Below are 21,585 nucleotides of genomic sequence, written 5' to 3' on the forward strand. Positions count from 1 at the left end.
TTTTTTTTTTTTTTTTTTATACTCATCCGTAGCTACACGCGCGGCCTGCAGCACTCTCATCGCCGTCGTTCGCACAAGTTCGTACGACAGTTGTAAACGCCGGTGTCGGTACTATTAATATTATTGTGTATCACTATCGTCGTCGCCGCCGACAACGTCACTTCGCCCGGTATCGCTGCACGTTCTGCTGTTGTCCAAAACGTTGTCCGCACCGTGCACGAATCACGTCAACCGCACCAGTAGAAGCCGACTGTCGCGGATTATTATCTCGAATCGCAGTTCGCACGTTCATCTTCCTCTCGTCCGACGCTCATCAATCGAAAATGTCCGACGACAAAGTAATCGGCCACCGGTTGCAGAGCTTCAAGCACCGAGGCAAAACCGAAATCGTAAGTACTACTCGCGTTTTTATGTCACCGATACACTGACATTGACCATGTTACCGAGAGGTGTAAAGGTACGCACGCAAGTACGACGTGTCGGTTTCTGTTGTCATATGTTTCAGTTTTCGTCCCAAGACTTGTGCGTCATTCACAGTGAACCCCTAGAGAGTCTTCCCTTTGCCAACAGTGAAAGTGCTCAAGGCAAGGCGAGCTCTTACCATATTGGTTAATGTTACATTTTTATTGGAAACCTAAATAATTTATTTGAAAAATGTTATATAAGAAATACATCTAGACCGTTGTAAATCCTGGAAAAAATAACTACAGATCCCTTAGGACGGATCAATAGATACAGGTTATGAAATTAGTGTGTCTAAGGATTCTGTAATTTACTGATATTTGCATGCAACCCTATCAAATATTTACTTTGTTTTCGTATTGCCTACAGATAATTCAAAATTTTTTCTCACAGCGCTTTATGTTAAGAGGTTTTGTCATATAGTTGCATTTAAGCTACAATCATTTGACAATCATATACCCCTTTTCTTGAGTATCTTTATTCGGTTAATTTATATCTTATTAATATTTCCTGTCCAGATTTATTTTTTTGTTATATGTTTTATTTATATTAAGTAATGTTTAGCCAATGTGAATCAAAAATGATATAATGAATTTGTAAATTATACATCCTTAATATTTTATGTTGATCAAATATAATTGAACATTATAATATAATAAAATAACAGAAAATAATAATGGTTTCTGTCCAGTGTTAAAAGATATTGTTAAAACATTTATCTTCAATGGTTATACCTACTCTTATCATTTATGTTTTATGTTAGAGATAACAATAATTTAATTAAAATTTGGGTTATATTTATGAAATGAAGTTATTATATAAATTATAATACATCATAGTAAGAGTTTAGTAAGAGTTAGAAAATTTAAATTAATGTATGATGTGATAATTTGTTAATAGGTTACCATTTTTAATATATAATACTTCATTAATATAAGTATATGAACTTGCTTATACTGTTTTGTTAATTAGTTTCTTTATTTTAATCAAAACATAAATATTCCTCATTTACAATACTCATTTGATTCAATTGTAACAAATGTTATGTTAGTTAAACTTTGATGAATTGTATTGAGTATAGGTAGATATATTTGTATTCATTGACATATTAGAGTAATTTGTAAGTCTTAAAGTTAAAAGAAATAACATAAACCCATTCACTGCTGATGACGCCAATTGGCGTCATTTAGCATTGTTCCCGTATGCTGATGACGCAAATTGGTGTCATCAATATATGATTTTTCTTTTCTTTATAATTTTATCAGCGTTACGGATAAACAAATAAATTTTCTTTAGCGTTATCTTCAAGTATTGTTTAATTGTTTTGTGCTTGTCATACCTTGATAATTCTAATTTTAGATCTTGGTTATTAAAAATTGGCATCATTAAAAAAAAATCCTGATTTTCGTCAGCATAGTAACAAATATATCAAATTATGGTTAGCAGTGAACGGGTTAAATACATGTAAAATGTATTTTCATAATTGAAAATTACTTTTTATTGTTTTCTCGTTTTAAGAATATTCAAATTACTTTTTATACCAGTTATTTGATCCTAAATTGTTCCTAAAAAAGTATTTTACAAGATAAACAATTCTAAATTTATATCCAGGTAAAACCTATATTTTGGTATAATAACATTTCAGGAATAATTTTTAATGCTTTATCAAAATGATAACAATTTTTTAAATTTATGTTTGTTACTATAGTAAAAATGTGTTTTATTGATTATAAATGAATGATATTTTTGTATAAAAAAAAAAGAAATTAAAATTAAACAGTGATTTGTTATTTAATGTTATTTATTAATATGAGAATATAGTTTGATTGTTTACAAAATGTTGAATACTTCAACAGTAATTGATTAATTGAATGATGAATAATACATAAATACATACATTTAACATAGAATTTATCAACAGCCTAAAGTAAATATTAGCATTTTATTTTTGTAGTCCAAAACAACTAACTTGTAGCGAAATAGAAAATCAATTATTTACCTAAAAAAATATTCTACAATTTAAAAATATTTTCAGTTACATTTTTGGTTCATTAGCTCATAAAGAATATCAACTATTAATTTAGAATCCTAAGAGTTGTAGATATTTCAGATTAAAATTATTTATTTATTTAATTTTGTTCATATACACAGGAAAGGCGAAGAATAAGAAGTGAAGTTACTGTTGGTATTCGTAAAAATAAACAGGAGCAAGAACTAATGAAACGTAGAAATGTTGGTGAAGTTATGAATGGTATAATATAATATATATTTATAATAACAAAAATTGTATTTTATCATTTTTCAAAATTATTATTTACCTTATAGAGGATGCAGATGCAGAAAAACCTTTAACTGATAAAGATTTACGGTCATTAGTTGAAGAAGCTGGTAGTAATAATCCAGATGTACAACTTAAAGCCATTCAATCAGCAAGAAAATTACTTTCATCGGATCGAAATCCACCAATAGATGAGCTTATTAACAGTGAAATACTTCCTATTTTGGTTCGATGTTTAGATGAGCATAATAAGTAAGTAAAATGATTATTAATAGGGCTTGGATTTTAAAGCATATGTTTCTTTTTTTATGCATGAGATAGAAATATAATTTTTTTACATACATTTATTTCACGTAATTTTGATTACAAATAAATCAATTTATTTTTACTTTTTTTTTGTGTAAATGATTTTTTGCATTTTTATTGTTTTTTTTTTCAGTTATTTCAACTGTGGAATTTTTATATTTTTATAATGCTTTAGTATTAAAAAAAAATTAATTTAATAATTAAGAAATGTGAAAAACCCAGAAACGGACTTAATGGTTATATTAGATTATTATTGTTTTCATTATCGAATTGATTTTAAAATGTATTAAATGTATAGATTTTAGATTTACAGATAGCCTGTAGAACCTATGGTCAGTACTTCTATAAAATCAATATCAACCATTTCAAAATTTAAGTTTTAGTGTTGTAATTTATAATCGTATATTTAAATGAAACTTCTGGCATGAAGTACACGCCAATAAATTCAATGCATTGGTATACACAGGATTTTTAAATAGGGAGACTAAACACTTTTTTTAGGCAGGTTAGCTAAGAAAAGCTTTAAGAGTATAACTATAACTCCCCTACAGCATCCAAATTTAAAAATGTATTTTCAACATTTTAAATTAGTTTTAATAATATATATTAAAATATAATTAATAATACATTTTCGGTGGTTAGCTGAAATAGCATCGTCATAACATAACATGGTATTAAAACTATTGTGATTATAAAATAAAATTATTAGACAATAGTCACCTAAGCATTCACAATAACCACGAAAAAGATAGTTATGATCATGGTAGAAGTTAATGTTTATGTATTTATCAATGACATATACCAGTTATTCTTCAACATTTAGTTAGTACCAAGTTTTAAAATATTTAAATACCAACTAGTATTATACTAGTCTGGTAGATACACATAAACACGGCTTATAAGAGAAAGGCTACAATTTCTTAGCTCCCCTTGGCTACGTACGCCACTGCTTCAGTGGATGTAGAGCGTTTGTTTCTATGTATATAAATATTCTATCAGACAATAGAGCCAATTTCACTATTGCAAATCTTGCTAAATATATGGTAGTTAATAATTTTTTTAATTTAAATTAATTTTTAAATTTTTTTACTTAGTTTTGTAACTAGTACATGTTAATTTTTAGTCATGCTCTCTTTTGCTTTTTTTTTTTTTAAATATGCTTCATTTTTGCTTTTTTGGTTATTTACTATGCTTTAAAATCCGAGCCCTAGTTATTCATTTATATTTTATTAGTTATTAGTTGTTGATTATTTTTACTATTTATTATTATATATTTAGAAATGGGCATAATCCAGATATATTAGCGAGATATTTTGATTATAAAAACAATTGAGATTTTTTAATTATGATAAAAATAATCAAGTAATTTAATAATTTTAATTATGGGTAAAATAATTAAATAATCAATGAATTTTGATTATTAGTAAAATGATCAAATTCATCTATTCTTTTAATCTTAGAATAGTTCAAATGTTTTGAATTATTGACTGTTGGGCAAATATTATTACTAATTAAGTAATCAGATTAGTATATTTAAAATTTGAAAAATAGTACAGACAAAAACATAATACTTTACAGTTTCCATTATAGTTTATATTTACTTTAAAGTAAACTGGTTGAACTACAGGCTTGCACGTTGGTTATGAAAATGAACTATAAATATTGTTTAGTAGTTAACTGTTAATTTTCAGTTTGGTGTATATTTAATAAAGTGTATTTAAAATAACTTATGTGTAATTAAACTTTTAACTGGGTTTGAAGCTATAAACATTTGTAAAATATTTATAATCTTTTATTTTAAATATATAAAGGTATATAAATGGTAAATTTTAATCATAATTTATAATTTAGAGTATTTTAGACCATTAGATTACTTTAAATTAAAGACAATAATTATTAATAAAAAAACTCTGGTCTTTTCTTTAAAAAACTTATAAAAATGCAATATAATTATATGTTTATTATTATTTCTAAATTATAATTTAATGAATACTTAATAGTATTACATCAACAAATAAAAAAAGCAAAATTTAATTAATTTATTTACTACAAGTATATTCATATTCGGAGTAATTTTTTCGATTAGGAAATATAAGTGATTATTTTTATCGAATGAATAAATTATTTTAATTTTGAGTAATTTTTCAAAAAATTTACTCGATTAAGCCCATCACTAATTTATATATAAATATTAGTGCCCAATTAATAACTAATTTGTTATTAATTTCTTTGCTTAAAGTTAAAATATTTACATAATGATAATACTATTAATGAATATTCATATATACTTATGTATTGTTATAACTATATTTTTAATTAATTAAAGTTAATACAATGTTAAATTTTTTTTTATAGTAATAGTTAAATAAGGTCTGAATAAGTCCTATGCTTGAGTATTACTTCTTATTAGTGATTTTGGTATTTTACCAAATAAAGTCTTTAATGTACTTTACTGTTCATTGATACATTAAATATTTATAATTCATTTATAATGTTATTTGTAGCCCAACTTTGCAATTTGAAGCTGCATGGGCTTTAACTAATATTGCTAGTGGTACATCACTTCAAACTCAAGCAGTTGTTTCAGCTGGAGCTGTTCCATTGTTTTTAAATTTATTAAACTCATCTAATCAGACAGTTTGTGAACAAGCAGTTTGGGCATTAGGTATTTAATTATTATTATTAAATTGTTTTTATAAAAATTAATTATAACTGTTCTATATTTGTTTTTACTTTTAGGTAATATTATTGGCGATGGTCCGCAGTTACGTGATTATGTTATTAGTTTGAATGTTGTGCCAAGATTACTTTTATTTATCAATCCAACGATACCAATAACTTTCATGCGAAATGTCACTTGGGTCATAGTTAATTTGTGTCGAAATAAAGATCCACCACCAGTACAACATGTAATTGATGAACTTCTACCTGCCCTTAATTATTTGATTAATAATAAAGATATTAATGTAATTATGATTTAATATTACTCTAATTTTAATAATTAATATATAACTAATATTTAATTGTTTTAAAAAAAAAATAGATATTAGTTGATACAGTTTGGGCTATTAGCTATTTGACAGATGGTGGTAATGATCAAATTCAAAGAGTAATTGACAGTGGTATTGTGCCTAATTTAATTCCATTATTATCTCATAAAGAAGTAAAGGTTTGTACATAATTTAATTAATTTGGAGAAAGTATATAGTTTCAAAAAGTTAATAAACCTATGAAATATTACTTGTTACAATTTCTAAGATTATATCAATATGAAAATTATTGCTTCTTAGGTACAAACAGCAGCATTACGCGCAATAGGAAATATAGTTACTGGAACTGATGAACAAACTCAAGTAGTACTTGATGCTGGAGCATTATGTCATTTTCCAGCTTTACTTTCTCATTCGAAAGAGAAGATTTGCAAGGTAGTATTTATTTTCGACCATAAAAGAATATAAAAAAAAAAAAAATTAAATAATTAATAATAAATTTCACTTTAAAAATGTATCTAATAAAATTATTGATTATTTTTGGCTCTAAGTTGATGTACTTTTATTTGATGGATTGCAGATTTTCTTAATTAGTTTTTTTGTATGCTTATATTTGCTTTTTAATTAAAAATCTGTTTGGGGTATAATAGTGTTATATCAATATTCAATGTTGCTTTATATATTTATGTTTAATACATTTCACTTTTATTGCAATTGACAAATATATTTTGTACATTTATAGTTCAATAAATGATTTTTATTATTCTGTAGAAACATATTTCTTATATTTTTATTCTTATTATTATTTTTTTCTGTTTATCGAAAGTTCAAAAATTATTTTCTTCACTTTTATTTTCAATTAAACAGTTTCTTAATTATATATCTAGTGATGATTTTTAAAATGAATACAAAAAAAAAAATGATGTTGACTTTATAATTTGTTTTATTTTATTTTCTAATATACGTCTAACATACAATCCATTTCTTTTTTCAGGAAGCTGTTTGGTTCCTTTCAAATGTTACTGCTGGAAATCAAGTGCAAGTTCAAGCTGTTATAGATGCTGGACTGATACCAAAAATAATAATGCATCTTTCTAAGGTGAAATAATACTCAAATAATTCTTTAAAATAACTATAAAAGAGGTTATAACATTAAATTAATTAGTTTAGTATATTACATATTCTATGATTATGTTATATAACTATTAAAAACATAAAACTAATTAAGTAAATTTCTCATTCTAAATAATATTTTTTTAAATATATTTTATTTGTCATAAGTCTAGTGATAATTGTGTTTAAATTTATATGGTTATAAAAATAATTAGATCAAAGTAAAATATATTATTTATTTATATTTTTCTATACCAAAAAATTTTATTTGATTTTATGAAAAGTATTGAAATATTGGTACTCGAGTACTTAGTTATATTATTTTTATTGCTGCAGAGTGAATTCCAAACACAGAAGGAAGCAGCATGGGCAATTACTAATTTAACTATCAGTGGCAATAGTCAACAAGTAGATTGTATTATCAATGCAGGTGTTGTTGCTCCCCTTTGTGCTCTCTTATCTTGTCAAGATAGTCAGGTTATCCAAGTGGTTTTAGATGGCTTACAAAATATGCTGAAAATTGCTGGTCCTGATGTTGATGCCTTAGCTAATCTGATAGAAGAATGTGAAGGTAATTCAAAATTTAAAGTAGCGTAGTAGTATATTTTTTACAATATTTATTTTATTCTTAGGACTTGATAAAATCGAACAACTTCAAAACCATGAGAGTGTTGAAATTTACAAAGTTGCGTTTGACATCATTGAGAGATATTTCTCAGAGGTAAAACATTTATGAAACTTTTATGAAATGTAATAATAAATACTTGACCATAATATTTTTTTCTTTAGGAATCAAGTTCACCCACTCAACCTCCGTCATGTTTCGAATTCAATCCGGCTAATTCAAACACACAGTTTAAATTTTAGAATTTTTTTGAATGTTGAGTTGACATGGATCACTCGTTCGGTATTATACTGTATCTATGACTTGAAAATCATTGCGTTGCTTTGTATCAATCTTGAATTAATTCATTCTAATTCTATAAACAATTATTATTTATACATTTAAACTTCCAAAATTGATGAATGAAACAATTTGGTAATATTTTTATCATGGTGACTAGGAAGGGAGAAATTGAGCTGTTTTATAAGAAAAATCATACTAAAAAATGTATTTAATTAAATAAATATATTTTTAAGTTTACTTTTTATGCACTATGTGGATAATTTAGTTGATATTCATAATACATTTATTTTACATTGGTATTGACATCATCTTTTTTTTTTTTCAATTTTTTTCTCCAACACTTGTAATTATTGAATAAATTATAATTTTTAATATGATTATTGTGGAAATAAATATTTGGTATTGATAGTGTGAATTAACAAAAAGGTTGTAGAATAAATAAAAATTCTAAGTATTTAAAGTATAATTGTAATAATTAATTACTGAATTAATTTTTTTCTCCTGAATGGCATTTAATTTTTCTTTCTGTTCTATTAAATGTTTCATTATTTTATCATGCCGTGTTTATTAATTTATTGAGTTGTACTATTTCCTTCTTATGAAATTTTAATGTGATAAAACAAATTAATTTATTTGTCAGTTGCGATTATTTCTGTTACCAAAAATTTTCTTTGCCCAAAAAATGTCTTGTTTATCTAAATAAAATGCTGTATTATGCTTATGATAAGCTATTTTTACTATCAATATTAAATATTTTTTGCTTTTTGACCACAAAAAGATAGGAAAAAGTCAATAAATTAATAAACTTAATCTTAAAACATTCACTGATGTACTATGTATTAAGTTCAGCTCAATTTCACTCTTTTGACTTGTAAATCTACTATATAATATTCGTGATAATTTTTTAAATGTATTTAGTAAATCATTATTGAATCTACGATCTAGAATTTTTTCCTTTATACGTAATATGCATACCAGTTCACAATTATTTAATATTTGAAATGTAAAACACATAATATAGGTCAAAAATGTTAATGCAAGTTTATTGTGTATGCAAACTATTCAAAGTAAAATAGTATCATATTAATAACTGTAAATCAAAATAATACCATGACAATATTGTACGTTTAACTAGAATACTATTTACTCTATTATAATAATATTACGAATTTAAAGTTTTATGCGTTATAACTTAAAGACATCGCGTACATTCACAATTATTTGGTTGAAGTACACGCTTCATTTTGCCATCTGCTATTGACACTTTACTACCAGATGGAAACTTAATAATAAGATCCAATGTACCTTCGTTTATTTCAATGTAATTTAAATAATTGTTTGTTTCAATCATCAAGTTATTGCGGATGTTTAGCTTGTTATCGTTTTGTTTTTTTGAAACTATCATTTTCTTCTGGCATTGTCTAGATTTGTTTAATACTTGATGTTTCACATTTTTAATACTCTGTAACAAAATCACTTCCATTTATACATTGTTTTAACTAAGTATAATATATGGTTTATTTATTGATACTTACACTATCATTATGGACTGATAAGCTTCTGAGTTTTTTAGATAGCTTTTTTTTTGGTGGATCCCAAGGTACTCTCTCCTCCGGTATGTTAGGCTGATTGAAATTGTAATCATGAAATTTTTATTGTTATTTAAATTGTTTCTATTATATTCACCTGAGAAATTGACAAATTTGGATTACATGCACAGCATCTTTCATTTTTTGGTTCATTTGGTGCTTTACTGGATTCAGCTGGTTCTTCAATATCAACAGTCAATTTATTATTACTTTTTGTAAATAAATTAACTCTATGAAAAAACCTAATGAATTTATCTAGTTATTATGTGTTTGGATAATTTAGTAATATGTATTTTCTGGTTTTCTTAACATTGACTGGTAATTGTCAAAGTGTTTGATAAAATTGTACAATTTTAGAATTCATATTTTATACGCAATTTAAAATTGAAATGTTGCTATTTTTTGGTGGTTAAAAATGGTGACTGTTGAGAAGAGTCGATCAATATTGTTGAAAGTATTTAGAATCGTAAAACATTGCATATATTCCTGTCTAATGATTTTATTTGAATAATTTATAAATGGACGTGTAGTTAATGTTTAGTTTCTAGCAAGTTATATAATATATTGTAAGATGGCATTGAAATTACTTCCCCCGTTAGAACTGAAAACTCAAATTTTTGAAAAACTTAGACACTGACTCATTGAAAATCTATTAACCATGGTTTCGAGCTAAAATGTTCGGTTTGGGTTAAAATTTCTCAAACGAACAAAAAGTTCTATGTTAGATTAGAGTAAACGTATAATTTAATACGTTTAATTAAACTTTAATTTTTCGACATTTAGGTAGTACTTGTAGGCATGTCTTGTATAAAAATAATATCCATTTATCATAAATTGATTTCTTGATATCAACATTTTTTTAATGAAAATATTGATATTTGAAATATTATTGATATTTGTCATCAACATTTTTTTTGTTAACTATTATTTATCCTAACATTTTAATATTTCATTGCACCATTATTTTTGATTGTAAATTCCAATATTTCTCATTGAGTAATGATAAATAGGAGTGTGTTAATGTTTTTTTTCAGTTTTATGTTTTAACGACTAACTTATAAGTGTATAACCTAGAATGGGAAATAAGTCTGAAAGAAATGGGCATAAAGTGGATTGTGGACATTTGGATTTTTTATCGTTAATTGTTTTTGAGAAGAGATTAATTTTCCAGCGATCATTTTAAATATAAATTGGTAATTTAATTTTTGTAGTAATTTTGATACAGTTTGCTCAGGACAGAGAAAAAAATATCAGTGATACATCGATATTATCGTATGCTTTAAATATAATTTTTTTATATCGATATGTTACAAATTCCGGAATTGTACATTTTACAATATGTACAACAATTACTGTGCACATTACGAAATCAAATTTTCCTAATAAATAATTCATATATATAGTATAAAAATAGTTGTACCTACCTAAGTCCTTACGAATTAGTAAGTAATTAATAAGTAACTATGCTATATTATTATTATATCTTATGCTTCCCACAGACCATTGGTTAAGGCAGTGGTTCTCATGCTTTTTTTTCGCGTACTACTTGAGTAAATCATCAATCGGTCACGTACCACTAATGATTAAAAATAGAACCATACAAACTTCACATAGTTAAATACATTTAATTTAAATAAAAATGCTGTAAAATACTGCAGTAAAATTATTATTTATTTATTAATACAAATTTATTAGTGTTTTTAAGCTAATATATGAATTAAATATCAAATTTTGAATTTCTGTTCTGCCATCATGTGGTCTTCCACGTACCACCATGTAGCCTTTCGTGTACCACTAGTGGTACACGTACCAGTTTAAGAACCGCTGGGTGAAGATATAGGTAATGCAATAAAGATTATTACTAGGGCTCGGGACTTCTAGTAACTTGCATGATTTTAAATAATTATACAAAACATAGCTAAGTAATATATAAATTTGTTTCATTGCAATACAAGTTAATATTTAAAATTTATAGTTGTATATTTTGCATATTTGACCATTTTTCATTTATAAGTGCATATTTAACCATTTTTCATTTTATAAATGCAAATTTGACAATTATTCATATGGAGAAGTAAGTTTTTAAATTTTATAAAAAAAAATTATGATTTATTTCTTCATATATCACGCGACTTGGAACTCTAAGTGTCTTATTGGTGAACTAACTGAATGCATTAAAATAATTAAAACTACAAAAAACGTATACATTCTGCAAAAATTGAAGAATCTGCACAAGCTAAGGCTAACTACAAAAAATATCGAATATTTTAAATGGAAAAATGAATCTATAGATGGATTGTCTGCAGATATTAGTAGTAGTGACCTACGATTTTTTAAGTTTGCACCAATAAGTTCCGTAGACGTGTAACGTTCCTTTTCTAAATACAAAAATATTTTGGCTGATAACAGGCAGTTATTTAAATTTTCCAACTTAAGAAAATATCTTATAGTCCAATGTAATGCTCAAGGTTAGAAGAATTATAACTATATTAAAAATAAAAAAAATGTTTTCAATTTAATTTATTTTTAAAACCATTTTAAATATTTTGTTTTAGATAAAAACTCAATATAAGATAAAAACAAATTTGAAAAAAAGAAAAATTATCTTAGATCATCATATCTATCATATATAAAAATATTATTATAATTTATTACTAATTAATTTTTTATAAATGCATATTTTAATAGCATATTTATTGATTATTTAGGGCATAAATGCATACATATTTTAAGGTTTATAAGGGCATGAAGTCCCTAGCCCTAATTATTACGTTTATCTAAACGTAATAATATCGTGGATACTGTCGTTATGAAATATAACTTAAACAGACTTTAGTATGAACTAGTACCTACATTTTATGCTGCTGCAGTATTTCAACGACGTTTATAAGCGACTAGTATAATAATACATTCAAAATGAGTTCAGTTGAAAATAATTTAAATTTAAATGTTTGTTGAAAAAAATTAAAAATATTGAAATTAATGGAAATTCAATGTCCATAGTTAACGAAGAAAATTACAAAAAATGTATAAATGATGAAGTTAATCATCGAAAAAATATTTCATTAGACTACAGACGTTTGAATCGTTACATTATTAAACATGGAGAAGTTAATAAATTAATTTTTCCATTACATAGATCATAAAATAATGAAGTTAAATACTATTAACATAATGATGAGATGTATAATGTTCTTGAAAAGCCACGTAAAGAAACAGGGTACGGTGGACTTCGTAAAGTGATGTATAAATTAAAAAATAGTTACTTTAAAATAGTCACGTTCTGCTATTGAGTTATTTTTAAATAATTGTGTAAAGTGTTTAAAAAAAGAGAGGAGTAGTTGTTAAACCTATGGTATTTAATGAAGTCAATGCACATGGACAGGTCGATTTAATCGATATGCAATCTTGTAATGACGGAAAGTACAGATTTGTATGTCAAAAACTGTATAATGGTGATATAATTTAAATTTTAGAAGATATTTTTACACTTTGCAATGTGTACAGCCATTCTTGTATACATCGCGAATTGTATAAAGTAATTTGTAAAATCTAGTTGCTTCAGCAGGGGCGTATTTAAACTTACTTCGAAAGGGGGCGACTCAATTTTTTTCTTTAATTTAGGTACAAAATTTACAAATATCATTTTGGTAATATTTAAATCAGGGGAATCCTTAATATTTGTGGTTTTTTTTTAATCTAATGTTGGAACCATTTAGAATCAACTTTTGTGTAGTTTTTTTTGACACCTGTATGTGTTTTGAAAGTTACGCTTGTGTTTTTTTTTTAATTTTTCACTAAGTATGGACCCGACAAAAAACCCAATTCAGTATTCACAACCACGTGTTAAATCATTTCATCCGTTAAATCCACATAAAAAAAAATTGTAATATGTATCTCACATACTCGTATAATCGATTCCTTAAATACGAATTCGTGGGGGATCGCCCCGATCTCTATCCTTTAAAATACGCCCCTGTACTTCAGTGAATTTTTTAAAGAATTTTCACTGGGCCACAAACAATTTTTCGCTCAATAAAATAGTCTGTGTAGCAGTGTGATGATAGTATTTCATGTTTACTCCACATAATTTCAACCAGTCTTTCAAGTTACTATCGACTGGGCGGCAAATTATAATCACTGAGCCACATTTGTGTCGCCTTGTTAACTAGTTTAAAAAATGCACCGAGTTACTTTGTACAGCAATGTTGTACAGTTCGCGATGTGTACAAAAATCACTTTACACATCGTGAACTGTACAAAAATCACTTTACACATCGCGAAATGTACGATTCCGGATTTTGTATGTGACAAAAATATCAAGCCCATGTCTAGTTGGTAGGTACTTGGGTTGCTCGCGATCCCAACGGTTGTCCACTCGTCTGGTAGTCATGATCTCAGACAGATGTTTCCACAAAACGCCGTTGTTCAGCAATATCTGTGTGCACCGCTCCCGTTCTTTTTGGAACTTCTTCTCCTTGAGTACGATGTGTTGCCATTCCCGCGGTGGCGTCGTGTCTATTCGCGCGGCGGCCGACTTGAGCTTAACAACATTAAAAACTTTTTTATCACACTGTCGCAAAAAAGTTATATGAACGCGAGAAAATTAATAATTTTGACGAAATAGGATATTTTACGAATTTCAACTATACGATATTAGATATTTGGCTACATATTCTGTATGTATAAAATAGTAGTGACTTGTAGTGACTAGAAAAATTTACAGAGTACCGTAAAACCGGTTGAATAGAAACTGATGGGTGAATAGAAACACTTTTTGATAATAACTCTTAACTATGGATATCTTTAAATGAACTTTATTTTTGTGAATTTTTCTTTCATTAAATTATATTGGAATATAATTGGAAATGTTGTTAACAACCGTACCGATTTGTCTCAAACAGTCAAGTCTCTGTTCGCAAGGGCATATTTAGACTTACTTCTAGGGGGGGGGGGGGGGGTAAATCAAATTTTTTCTTTAATTCAGGCTCAAAATTTACATGTAAAATTTTTGGTAATATTTAAATCAGGCGAATCCTTATTATTTGTGGTTTTTTTTTTTTTTTAATCTAATGCCGGATCCACTTAAAATGGACATTTTAGTTATTAGTTTTTAAACTTAGTAGTTCTTTTTCAACATATATCTGTGTTTTGAAAGTTTCGCTTGTGTTTTATTTGATTTTTCACTAAGTTGGACCAGGGCTTAAATCAAATATTAATAATGTTCAATGTTTTAATTTTCGGAATTTCACGTTAAGTATCGAAACAAAAAAACGAACAAATAATACACAATCGATTAATAAACGAATATGAAACGAAATCAAACAATACGGAGAACTGACACTGAAAGCATGAAATACGTATGATAGACGACAATATACTGTAGAATAATAATAAAATAAAAATAAATAAAACAGATAGGACGGCATAAATGTATAAATATATTTGATATCGCCAGGCTACTTAAAAATAGATTCTAGTAACATGTTAAATTGTAAATTCCATATTATTTATCAATTATCAATATGAAACAAAAATGTGGGAATTTTTGGATTCACCTAAATGAATACTATTTTTCATTCAATATAAACTAGATTTATAAAAAATACAAAATAAAGAATAAAATCATGTATATTAGCAAAAAATATCACTAAAACTTCAAAAATAGCACTAAAATTCTAAAATACTTCAAATATGCAAAAAATAGCAAAATTAAATTTCTAATTTGGAGTCTCATAACACAAATTAATAGCTCACTCTGCTATCTTTATCTTTACCCTATAATAAGTAGCAAATGCTATAAAATCTGAACTTTGGTGATTATTATTCTGTTAAACGAATATGGAATGTTAGACAGTTGCCGTTTTCGTATTTTTAATTGATGATTAAGAAACATTGGTGAGTCTTATTTAATTATTATAAATAATATATGAATAATATTACTTTCATTAAATTAATTACTATATTATAGTGGGTAGTGTTAAAATAAATAAAATATAGGAATAAGTAAGGTCCGGATTTTTATGCAAACGCATATTTTTCTAGAATTCACCTAGAGTTATTTTGATTCGAAATGTGGACTTTTGTTATGTGAAGTCGTGTAGATTCTAATGTTGATTTTTTTCCATATTTTTGCTACTTTCGATTAGTTCAGTTAGTTTTTAATCTTAACGATTTTTATTTAGTCACCCTTTTGTATTTTTTTCTCATTAATCAGTTTAAAAAAAATTTTTTAAATGTTACGATTAATTTTAATTATTTTTTATTTTTTATTCAATAACCTATAGAAGAATAAGCTTAGAATATGTAATTTATATTATTATATGTCTATAATGAACAATTGACTAATAAAAATATAAAATATTTAATAAAAATGAAATTAAAAAAAATATTTTCTAATTAAATATTAACCATACAATGATGAAATATTTTAATTATGTACCAATCTAACAATATAATAATTCGTATTCAGATCCATAGCCTCACGTTTATGATTTGCATGGAGTCTTGCAAATCATAGCGTCGGCACTGCACTCCTGAATATTTATTTATATATATATACAGTGCTCGAAATGGGGAGGGGGTGGGTGTTAGGGACGGAACTCATCTATTATTTATTTTTTTTTGTGTACCCCAACCATATTTTTTACTGGAACGGGGGAACGCCACTTAACTAATGTCCAAAATATTTTTTATTAAAATGTGGAATTCAATTTACGTAAATTTTACTACGAATTATAATATCAAAACTATTTTTGATATTCGTTTATTAACATGTTGAGCTTCACTAGTGTTATCACAAATGACCGGATTTATATTCTCTTAAAAAACATTAAATATTTTGCTAATATTCTCAAAAAAACCTTCAAATATTCTTATTATTAAAAATCTTAAAAATATGCAAAAATATTTGAAATTATACAAAAATAATCAACAAACATCAGTATATGCTTTAATATGCACTTTTACAGTTTTATTTTTACAACATTTTTTTAATCGTGAGGTATATACGTACTTACGTATTCTAATGGAATACTACTGTTCTTCAGTAAGTGTAGGAATATAATAAAAATATAACAGTTTAGTCTATAGTATTAAAATGTAAAAACAATATTCCTTTGATATATTTTAATTAAATGTTGTATAATACTATAGTCACAATATGAAAAAATAACAAATAATCATAAAATATAATAAAACAAAAACAATTATTTAATAAAAGTTAATCCTTAAATAATAATAATTCAATACAAGATATAAAATAACAATATATATAAAAACAATATTCCTTTGGTGCATACAATGGTAAATATTTACTTTTTGAAGAATAAAAAAGAAATTTGAAATACTATTTAAATTTTATTATATATTAAAACTGTATCATATAGATATTACAGTTACGTTGTTTATTATACCTACCGTTTGTTAAAGTTAATATAATAATATATTTAATGAGATCACTAATATTTGATATGTCTGGGATATATATTAATGACTATGATCATACATTTCATCGATAACATGTATAAAACTGATAAAATAAAAAGTTATATGTAAGTAACAAAAAACTGCATACGGTCAAAGCCGGGTTATTCAGCTAGTAATATATATATATATATATAAATCATAATAAAACAAAACAAATTATGAAACAAAAGATAATCCTTATATAAAAATTATTTAATATAGAATAATATAAAATAACAATTTAGGTATATACATATATAAATAGAAAAGAACAATATTCTTTTGGTATATATAATAGTAAATATTTAATCTTTGAAGAATAAAAAAGAAACTTGAAATAGAATTTAAATGTTATATAAATTAACAATAATAGTTCTTCTATCGCTTAAAATGTGTTCATAGAGACTAAACTTAAACTTAAAAAAAATGTAATAGATGTTAAAGGTGCTAACTTCATGTCAGCAACTACGCCGGGTGTAAAATGTTCCGGGAGATCTCCATTGTTTCCACATAAAATGTTCCCAACTTTTACTAACATTTGGTAACCTTTATTTTTTTGACATAATTGAGACACTTTAGTTTTTATTATGTTATCCTTTTTACTCGGCACACCGGTTAGTTCGCAGATAATAGTTTGTACAATCACCAACGATGAGACCAAAGTCGAATATTCTAAAATGTGCTAAGCGGGCTAAATATTCTTCAACCTATGAAATACTCTCAAATATGCAAAAAATACTTTTTTCTACGAACTCAGAATCGAACGAATCGTCCACATTTTTTACACTCACAAGACTGCATAGACCTAGTAACCACATATAAAAATATATAAATCCGGTCTTTAATTATCACTTATCAGTACTCAGCCTATGTTAGCCGAAATTACATTCCGTCGAATAGCGAATACGCACCACGGTTATAGATAGAACCGTGCTATACAGACACACAGTACGCGTCGATCTGGTAACCCGCGCTTAGCAACATACAAAATATATAAGTAGTTGCAAGGGCGTACCCAAGGGGGGTTTTCGGGTGCGGACCCTCTATTGAAATTTCTACATACTCAATGATTTAATAGTATATAGTGTATTTTTATTTCCCATTATCAGATAAAATAAAATTTTGGATCCCTCCATAAAAAATTCCTGGATACACTCCTGATTAGTTGAAAATTAATTAGAATGTGTGGTAAATATAATTATACTTACGCTTAGTACCTTATATAGGTACATAAGAAAATACATTTTTATAATAAAATATTATATTGTGATTATGATAAGTGACGGCGTAATCATTTCAGGAAAAATATAAATAGTAATGTCTGGTATACACAGATACAATTTTGGTATATACTTTATTTGTTGAATGGTTTGTTAATAATATTATGGATATTAATATTTGTGTAGTTGAAAAGCGGTATTCAAAGTATATGTAAGGTTGGTGAAAGAGTGTGGGGGGGGGGGCGAAGACTCCTACGAGTCTGTGTTAAATAATTGCGCACGTGAAACACAGTTTCTAAATTGTTGGTCTGAGCTCCTCTATTTAATTTTTCCTAATTCGAGCACTGTATATATGTATATATATATATATATATAAACTATTATATATTATCACACTACTATGTATCAGTGGTCGGCAACCGTTTTGGATCCTTGGGCCATATTCACGAATTAAAAAAGGGTTCACGAGCCAGACAATACAAAATATTAATATTCAATGAAATTTCTTAGTTTTAGAATTTAATGCGGGCCACCAAATGCCGATCACTACTATATATTATAATTAAAGCGAAGTGAAACGGAATGAAAATATGAAAACATTACGTAGAATACGTTTTTGGCAATAAGAAATGTATTTACGTTTGCGTTTGATGTACAAGCAGTGCCGAATTACCCATTAGGTGGATTAGGCGCCCGTTTTAGGGCCTCACTCGTTTAAAGGGGTCCTGTGAAAACGGAAATCTATTTTTTTACGGAAAAAAAGTCGTTATGAAATATAAAATATATATTAAGTTTTAGGTGTTATACGCATTGATAATAATACAATTATTTTGAAAAAAAATAGAAATATTATAATAACAGATTAATTTTTCTTGCAAATAAATTATATTTATTAATAATATTTAGTTGTTATTAAAGCTATTTACTTTAATTATTACGGATTATTTATTATTGATGATTATTATTATTATTATTATGGATAGTAATGTTAAAGATATATGTAAAAAATAATTTTATAGGGCCCAAAATTGTAATTGCCTAGGGGCCCACAAATGTTTAATCCGGCACTGCGTACAAGACTTGGAATCAGTGAGCAATAGCGAGGTATGCACTCGCAAGAATGGTGTAGTTACTTCGTGATGACACTGATATAAACTTTTGAAACGTTACTCGTGTTGGCACACATCACAAATGAACACATGACATTAGTGAAAAAGTGAAAAAAAAAAATGAATAAAACCTGCAGTTTTTTTTAAGCAAGGTGTTGTTCGCGATTAATTATATTCTAAACCGAAGGAATATTGAAATGTTTATTCAAGAACGTTGCAGTTAACGTGTTACCAAAAAGTTTATGAAAATGTTTTTAAAAAACACGCGCGAACGGTGCAGCGGTAGTGGTATCGCGTGAAATACTAACTTTGACTCTGTGCTGTTGGTATAACCGCTGCTGGAAAGGCTTGACAAACAGTTCTTCTTTGCGCGTTAACATTATTTTCGCTGTGAAAAAAATAGATTACAGTTAGAAAAAAAAACCACTGCGCGTCGTCGTCAACCGACGGTCAGGTGAGGTAAGTACGACTGGAACTGAGATCGTCGAAATCGGAGTAAACACGTACGCCGCCACACGAAAATCAGTGGACGACAGCGACGGTGGGTTGCTGCGACGGTCGAGCGAAGGGTTTTGTTCTCGTCGAAGGGTCAGCTAAATAAGTGGTTTCGCGCAGGAAGGGTACAATATTCGCGTAAGACGCGCACGCGCGAGCCCGGCGAAACCGACGAAGGAAAAAAACGTTCGACCGCCAGACACACTAACCGGGACGAAACGCGCGCGGTATCCTGTATCGAAACGGTATCCTGTCGCGAACCCTTACCGCACCTGTACACGGGAAACGGTCTCCTTGGCGCGAGATCGACGCCTTGTACACGGTCTCCCCTGGACGGTACGTCTCACCCGGACGCGTTCACCGTAACGGCACCGCGACGTTCCGTACACGTATTTTTCGGCATGACCCGGCGGCGCCGTTGAGTCGATGTCCCTATGGTAACCGCGCGCGCGTCGCGTTCCAGTAGGCCCGTGGAACGCGAATCGTTCGTGACGTACCGCTCGCCGCGGTCGGTATTATACACAGGCCCGTAGCCAGGCCAAATCTTCAGGTGGGGCAGACAAAATTGTAGCGGGGCATTAGAAAAAAATCAATATTAATGCTATTTTTAATTTATTAATACTGTAATTTTTATAATAGGTACTCTAAATTAAAATAATAAGAATTAGAATAAAGTGAACATAATTACATTTTGAATATTTTTATAATATATTATTTTTTGAATTTACCAGTTTTTTTTTTAAACTGAAACAGTTGTAATTTTCTATCTTTTTGCTTGTTGAGTTCCATTAATAATACATCCAAATTTAGAATTTTAGGATCTAATGAAATGGTGAATGTTATCGGTTCGATATATTATACCATTGATTATAGAATATTCTATTCTATTCTATTCTATGATCAATGGTTATACTTATTGTTCGGTGTTGTCATCAGACATCAATCAGATGCCATCGTATTTTCCAGTGCAAATGCTATACAATATTGCTAAAAATAATTTCTTATATTAAACAGTGCTTCTACTGCCGATGAAATTATTATCAAGCAATAAATTATATTATATTTAACTACCACGGCTGTAGATAGTAAAAACCTACTATCTACATTCATGCTAACTACTAAATGTCATGACATTATTAACGTTTGTTGGGGGGGGGGGCAACAACCAGTCTAGGGGGGGCAACACCCCCCCTTTGCCCCCCGTGGCTACGGGCCTGATTATACATTGAACTTTTTTACCTGTAGACCGGCGTTTCATCGGTATGAAATTCGATGAAAAAAAAATAAAATAAACACTCGCGTAAAACGCGCAGATGTTCGCATTTAAAAACCTTACACGTGTTACGCGTAGTAAAAACAGTTATTTTTTTATATCGTGTTACACGTGGAGTGGTTTTCATCCATTTTTATATGTTCGAACACCGTTGAACTTATTGCGAAACTGCACTGGTCCTTGTTGCAACCGTTCCTGCAATTTGTGGCCTAGTGGAATTGATTTTGGGTTTTATTGTTGTTTTTTTTTTTTTTAAATAATATAATTGAAATTATGAATGTTGGTAACATTTTAAATATTAGATATTTTCGATTTTTAATTTCTTACATGATATGAGTTCAACCGGTGTAAGTGTTGGTTTCTATATTTTAAATTT

At 27.6% G+C, this 21,585-nt stretch overlaps 2 protein-coding genes across 6 annotated transcripts; one reads left to right on the top strand and one right to left on the bottom strand.

Moving 5' to 3' along the window:
- Positions 1-6: 6 nt before the first annotated feature.
- Positions 7-8,106, top strand: LOC112693896 (importin subunit alpha-4). Its single transcript, XM_025569158.1, has 11 exons — positions 7-389; positions 2,614-2,713; positions 2,788-2,992; positions 5,551-5,711; positions 5,786-6,012; positions 6,090-6,215; positions 6,337-6,471; positions 7,031-7,135; positions 7,486-7,720; positions 7,782-7,870; positions 7,939-8,106. The coding sequence occupies exons 1-11, from the start codon at positions 324-326 to the stop codon at positions 8,014-8,016; spliced, it is 1,527 nt and encodes a 508-aa protein (XP_025424943.1). The 5' UTR covers positions 7-323; the 3' UTR covers positions 8,017-8,106.
- Positions 8,107-8,618: 512 nt separating this feature from the next.
- Positions 8,619-20,584, bottom strand: LOC112694081. Of its 5 annotated transcripts, none has more exons than XM_025569458.1 (6): positions 20,209-20,584; positions 19,750-19,829; positions 13,992-14,188; positions 9,743-9,887; positions 9,592-9,681; positions 8,619-9,518 (listed from the first exon to the last, which is right to left on the bottom strand). In XM_025569458.1, exons 2-6 carry the CDS (start codon positions 19,819-19,821, stop codon positions 9,249-9,251), a joined length of 774 nt encoding a protein of 257 aa, XP_025425243.1. In that variant the 5' UTR covers positions 19,822-19,829; positions 20,209-20,584; the 3' UTR covers positions 8,619-9,248. The 5 variants fall into 5 exon arrangements, with proteins under 5 accessions (XP_025425243.1, XP_025425258.1, XP_025425251.1 ...); XM_025569473.1 differs by having other exon boundaries at positions 20,204-20,584; XM_025569466.1 differs by having other exon boundaries at positions 19,949-20,584.
- Positions 20,585-21,585: the final 1,001 nt, after the last annotated feature.

Source organism: Sipha flava, unplaced genomic scaffold (assembly GCF_003268045.1).
Source record: "Sipha flava isolate LNK unplaced genomic scaffold, YSA_version1 0_pilon_pilon, whole genome shotgun sequence".
Lineage (NCBI taxonomy): Eukaryota > Metazoa > Arthropoda > Insecta > Hemiptera > Aphididae > Sipha > Sipha flava.